Source organism: Pholis gunnellus (assembly GCF_910591455.1).
Source record: "Pholis gunnellus genome assembly, chromosome: 22".
Lineage (NCBI taxonomy): Eukaryota > Metazoa > Chordata > Actinopteri > Perciformes > Pholidae > Pholis > Pholis gunnellus.
The window spans coordinates 1,216,502-1,222,501 of NC_136549.1; the positions used below are offsets into that span (position 1 = coordinate 1,216,502).

Here is a 6,000-nt window from a genome sequence, read left to right on the forward strand (position 1 = left end):
TGTTGGAACATCTCTACTGTCATCCCTTTGTGTTTTTAATAAAGAGATGTCTGTCACACAATGTTATTATATTAAGTACCATTTATACATATATACACTATGTCACATTACAAATCAGCACGGAAGCCTCTCAGAAATCCAGTTCTGAATGTCTGGAGCCTTTCTCCAGCTGACGTGAGGTCACACAGACATCAGTCTCTGTGTCTGCAGAAAGTCCATAGACGACACATTCTTATGTAAACTACTCTAAAGCCAGCGGCTGTTTGTCTCCCACCAGGTCTCAGTAACACAACACTGAAAAATGATCCTGTGCTCAAGGACTGAAAAGAAATCTCCTTCTTGGCCAGTAATGCAAAAAGAAATACTGATTTGTGTTCAAATTGACAGTCAATGAGGAGAGATGATCCCTTTCATCACTTTTGGTAAATGAGGTTGATTCATATTGGACATATGGATTTAAATTGTTTATAAAGGGCTCTATTTTGACCATATAGTATACTCACATGTATTACTAAAGACTTTCTTAAAGATGCAAAAAACAACAAAACACACTGCACTGCAAATAGAAAGAGCTGAACTTCTATTTCTTGGAAGTAAAAACAATCTTTTCCAAAGAATAAACAGGTGAGTGAACTCTATTCCAGCAAATAAATTCAATTCAGATAAAAACACAAGGAACCGTAGGAGTTAATCCTATCAGTCACAATGAAATGCAGGTGTTCCGTAGGTTAGGCTTACGCTTGAACCGATTGGTGCATCGCTCTGTCAATCAACGCATCCATAGTGCGGATCCTTATCTTGGTTGGTTGTAATGACTCGTTGCATTCATGTCCCAGTCTCCTGACACGTGGACGAGACTGTAACGGGTTTGTTGTTACTTTTGTAAACGGACTTATTTATTAGTTGTGATGCTTTTGAGAATAATTGACACTCTTGATGTAACCTCTTGACCCCCTAATGTCAGAGAGTGAACATGCATTCACTAGAGTATTTATTACTCGTGATGCTCATAGCTTTTGTCGGTTTCACTCACAAGCTGCCATATTTCTATTCTTTTAAAGACAACCTAACCTATACTCTACACGTCTAAAATCCATAAAAGAATTCTGTCTGGCAATTAGTGACACCAAATATTTCTTCATGTTCATCCTGAAATAACGCTGCCACAGCATATTTTAAAACCAATGTGAGACTTTAACAGGCGAGTAAATACAAACGGTACAAAAATGCAATTATAGAAATGTTATATTAGTGTTTTCTGAATAAACCGAAAATAATGATATTAATACAAATATTACAGTAAAAATAAAACACAAGGAACAAAAATGTATCTGCTTAAATACTCTGAATGCCATACCATAATTTGCATACATTTGCAACGGTCTAATTGCTGAGTTGTGACACATTTTGAAACCTTAAAATGGCAATCTGGAAGATTTTCATCTCAATAAATGTCTGTTGAGTCACTATCACTGACGGATGTGATCAATCCCACTGAACGTATTCCAATATTTATTTGCAGCATTACAAACTGTTTTCCTCGATTGTATACACACAAAAACTACTTTGCACACAAGTTTGAAACCGTGAAGCTCATGTATCAACAGAAAGCCCCCAGACTGCTAAACTCTCTGCACACTTCCACTGTTTCCACTCAAATAGAAATTCTAAATCAACCTGGGCTCAAGTCCTAAGGATTGCCACTTTAAAACAAGGCCACAGGTCACAACCGAAAGCCTTCCTGTGAATAAAAACTGGCTTTATTCCATTCCACAAAATAAAAGAGAGCTCAACCTGAACTCTAAATGTTGTGACCACATGTGTGCGTTATCTGTATGGCGCGCAGCGTTTTGTCCAACGTGGCCCAGACGGCGTCTTTCTTACCGTAGGTAGTCTCTCCGGCACAGGATGAGGTTGGCTTTGGTGTAGAGCGTGGAACCCACCTCGCCCAGCCTGCAGTCACAGCAGGCACACTTGAGGCAGTCCTCGTGCCAGTACTTATCGAGGGCCTTCAGCAGGTAGCGGTCCTTGATCTTCCGGTTGCAGCCGGCACAGCCTTTTGGCTTGGTGTCCGGCTGGACGGAGAGCATTTGTATACCTGTGAGAAGCACACACAGAGGGGGAGAGAGAGAGAGAGAGAGACGGAGAGAGGCTTCAGACGCTCGTCCAACACCAGGAGGAGAACGTTTCCAAAAATCATAAGACAGGGCAAAGCTCAAATGACCAAGAAAGGAGAGTACGGCTTTAAAAACACTGTTTAACATGCATGAGGTATTTTTAAAAAGGTTGGAGTTGATAAGTGAAGTGATGGATGGATAAGGGGAACAAAACACAGTTTTTCACATGCTCTCATTGTGCTCCTCGATCTTTAAGCAGCAGTATAAAGTCAGAACAATATTCACAAATTTCACTATTTAAAACTAGCATTCGTAGACGATATCTTTTGCTTTCCTAATTGTCAAAAAACACAGACTTTAACCTGGACTGCAGCACAGCAAATGAGGTCTCATACGCTGTATGTAGGCAATGGACATTTTCAAATGTAACAAAAACACAGATTCAATTCTTAAACAGTGAGTCTCGAGCCATGCTATATGAAAGACCAGCATCTGGACTACACAATTCTCAGAGGGTTTTGAGGGACAAAATAAAGTACAGTCAAAAAGTTCGTAGACTTTGCAGATATTCCTTTGCGGACTGAACAACGAGCTGTGAAGAACAGAACCACTTCTTCTTAGGGAAGTTAACGGGCAGAGTCTCAGTTTAGCTGTGTCTTAATTAAGAACTACACACTAATTGTGAGCAATTAGTGTTCACACTAAGTGTACTAAAAATAAAGTCCAGCATACTAAAAGGTAAAAAAAAGCTTAAATTAAGTGCAGTCCAAAATTGTATGCAGTATGCTTACTAGAAGTTATGCGATTGTATGGATATCCTGATATACTATAATATATCGTCTTAGATTTTGGATATATCTTAATATGTCATAAGTTCCGTCTCTTCCTGCTTTTAAAGGCTGCATTACAGTAAGGACATTTATTTTCAGAAGTTACCAGCTGTTGTATTATTTTATATCCACATTACTGATCAGTATTTATTCCAAGTTTCATTGTGTACATTTTGTAAAAGCACCAACAGTCAACCCTACAATATCACCGCAATATGGAGGTAATTGGTCAGAATCATTTGGATATTTGATTTTCTCCATATCACCGAGCCGAGCAGGAGATTTCTCACTGAGAGAACACACACCAGCGTCACCTTCAATCCAAACCCTTTGAAATGAGGAGCGCTGTACTTTAATTGTCATGGAAACGTTAACCGATTAGCACATTACTCAAAGACGAGGATGTAGTCTTTGATCTGTGAGAACACACACACACACACACACACACACACACACACACACACACTTATTGCACTTTACATGGAGAATACTTAGAGGAGCCCCCTGCACTGATCTGGTAAAAACAGGTGAGGAGATGATTTCATTGTAACTCACGTCCATAGTGTTGGACGATAACGCTAACAGTCTAAATCAAATGAATCCTAATTTAAAGAAGCATTAAAGCAACACTTTAGAAAAATGTGGTTTATCAGTCGGTGTTAAAGGGACGTAGTCATAGTCCCTGTAAAACAACAGCCAGACGGAGAAAGCCAGAAGAAGAAGAGACAGTAAGTTCCCAACAGACCAGCACCAACAGCTGCCCTGTGGAAGTGCAGTGAGACCCACACGAGGCCCACACAGACACAAAGCCACAGTTTCACATTTCTGCCAGGACACGTTTTTTTACATTGACCTCCTCTGTGTTTAAAGGGGCGTGGCTACAGGCGAGAGCTTTGCAGCAGCCTGTATTGTTTGGCCTGAGCTGACCGTGGAGAGCCTTTGTTGGCCCATTGGGGGGGCGAGCCACATTATCCCGCTTCGCACCAGGCTGGAATTAGTATTCTCCTGCCATTCCCCGAGGAGAGGCACACCCCCACTCCCCTTTGTGCCCCATTCAAAACACACACACACACACACACACACACACACACACACACACACACACACACACACACACACACACACACACACACACACACACACACACACACACACACACACACACGGTGTCTCTTAGATTTAGTCATTTTAAATACTGGACTTTCTATTTCACCATTTTAGCTCAAAGAAGTTCTCACTGTGTGTCATTTCCAATACAAACACTTTTTAGTGTCAATCAAAGCCTTACCGCTGGTAAAGGTAAAGGACGCTGCGGTGCTTTTCTGTCTTTCTTCCTAGAAACCAGTGGTTTCATTGATTCTACCAGTTAACGTGCAGTAAAGTTGTACAACTCCTGTCAGCTGTTACTGCTGTGTGTCTGCATTGACAACATTACACTATCGGGAACCTGATGCTCATCGTCCTCAAGCAACTTTCTACTACTTCTATTCAAATGTTGTAAATAAATACACTAGTACTCCTGGAAGTAGGACAAAAACAAATGTGTGTTCAAACTAACTGAGTTAAATAGGCTTCAAGCATGCAAAACACTGGTAAGGTGCTGAAATTAAAAAATGTATCAGTACACATGAAGATCACTTGTTGTCACGTGCCACAGTCTATATGTTTGGTGCTAAATCATCTGCAGAGCCAATGGAACGGGTCGCAGTGCTCCCTGCGATGGGGCTGTTCATCTGTTAATTGGCTGGATTTTGGAGCGCGGCTGCTCGGCCGGCTGCGTCCGTTCAGCGGCACTGATCCGTCCGGGCCTCGTTAACACTACAAAGTCCCGCTGCTCATTACCAAACCAAAAGAGGGAAGAGTTCCCACTCCCCCCTTTTTCTTTTCTTTTTTTTACTATGCAATCAACTCGGGGGAGACGGGGGGAGAATAAAAGAAGAAGAAGAAGAAGAAGAAGAAGAAGAAGAAGCATGGCAGGAATTTGACCACTTCGCTCTTCCGACTGCCGAGGGGAAGTGGTGAACAAAAGCCTCGTTTTCTCCATAAAGGGAATCACAGCTGCTCGGAGCCCTAATCATATCTGTTTTGTTTGTGCTCCGGCTCGTATCCTCCCTCTCTCCCTCTCTCCCTCTCTCATTGTGGACTTCAAGGCTGCTGCTGCCGCCGCGCGTCCTCGGCCACATGTATCACCATCCGAGCCGGATGGAGGATGATGGCGAGGGGCACGGAGCGGAGCTGCCATTTCAGTCCCAGCTGTTCGGCGGCAGAGAGATGCTGACATTTCACCCTATCAGTTTAATTACTGTTGCCATGGCAGCGGAGCGCTGGTAAAAGGCCAATAACGGATTGAACACAGAGACTCAATTTGCCATGCGGCTTTGACAAGCAGCCTCTCCGGAGCCGCTGCGCACGCATCGGCTCCGCGATCAACCGACACGACATCAGAGCACGTCCCCGTGATGTCCCGATGAAAAGGTTATCAGCGGAATAACGCGGAGAGTCGGCCGGCTTCACAGCAACAGCAGGTCGGATCTGGACGCGTCGCCCTCTACGACGGAGAGAGATGCTGCAACTTGCAACGTCGCAGAGCACGCTAAACACACACACACGTTTCGCACACGCGCGAAACGTGCCATTTTCACACACAAACCGAAGCGCAAAGTAAGCGTTCTTACCGAAACTTTTCTCCCTTTTCTGCATTTGTTGAACCCGCTGAGGCGCCTCACCACGCAACACCCGCAAAGCCGCCTGGTCCCGGAGAGCAGCTGTCTGCAGGCAGGCTGGGATCGGGCGCTTTGTTAGAGGGAACAATCCAGCACGGCGACCAGCGAGCAGTGAGGAAAAGAAGGCGGTGGGGATGGGAGGGGGAAGGGGGGGCGGGGGGCAACAAAACGCAGGCGGATGTGATGAGGAGCTCGAGCGAGCTTGTTCGCCGCCGTCGGGTCGTCACGCGGCGCGTGAGAGAACGTTTTTTTACATCGCCGCGCGGAGAGACGCAGACAGAACGACAAAAAGGGAGAGACGCTTCTCCCCCTCCGCCGAGCTCACACCTT

General features: G+C 44.3%; 1 protein-coding gene across 1 annotated transcript in view; it reads right to left on the reverse strand.

Annotated features, from left to right (window-relative positions):
- The window catches only part of lmo3 (LIM domain only 3), a gene marked incomplete at its 3' end in the record, with an annotated part of 43,693 nt that extends 37,962 nt beyond the window's left edge, over positions 1 to 5,731 (reverse strand). The window contains exons 1-2 of the mRNA XM_079184227.1: positions 5,623 to 5,731; positions 1,885 to 2,098 (exon numbers count right to left, since the gene is read on the reverse strand). Of these exons, the coding sequence (XP_079040353.1) occupies positions 1,885 to 2,098; positions 5,623 to 5,647 (239 nt within the window). The 5' untranslated portion in view covers positions 5,648 to 5,731. The remainder of the gene's footprint in view (positions 1 to 1,884; positions 2,099 to 5,622) is intronic.
- Between the last annotated feature and the right edge of the window lie 269 nt (positions 5,732 to 6,000).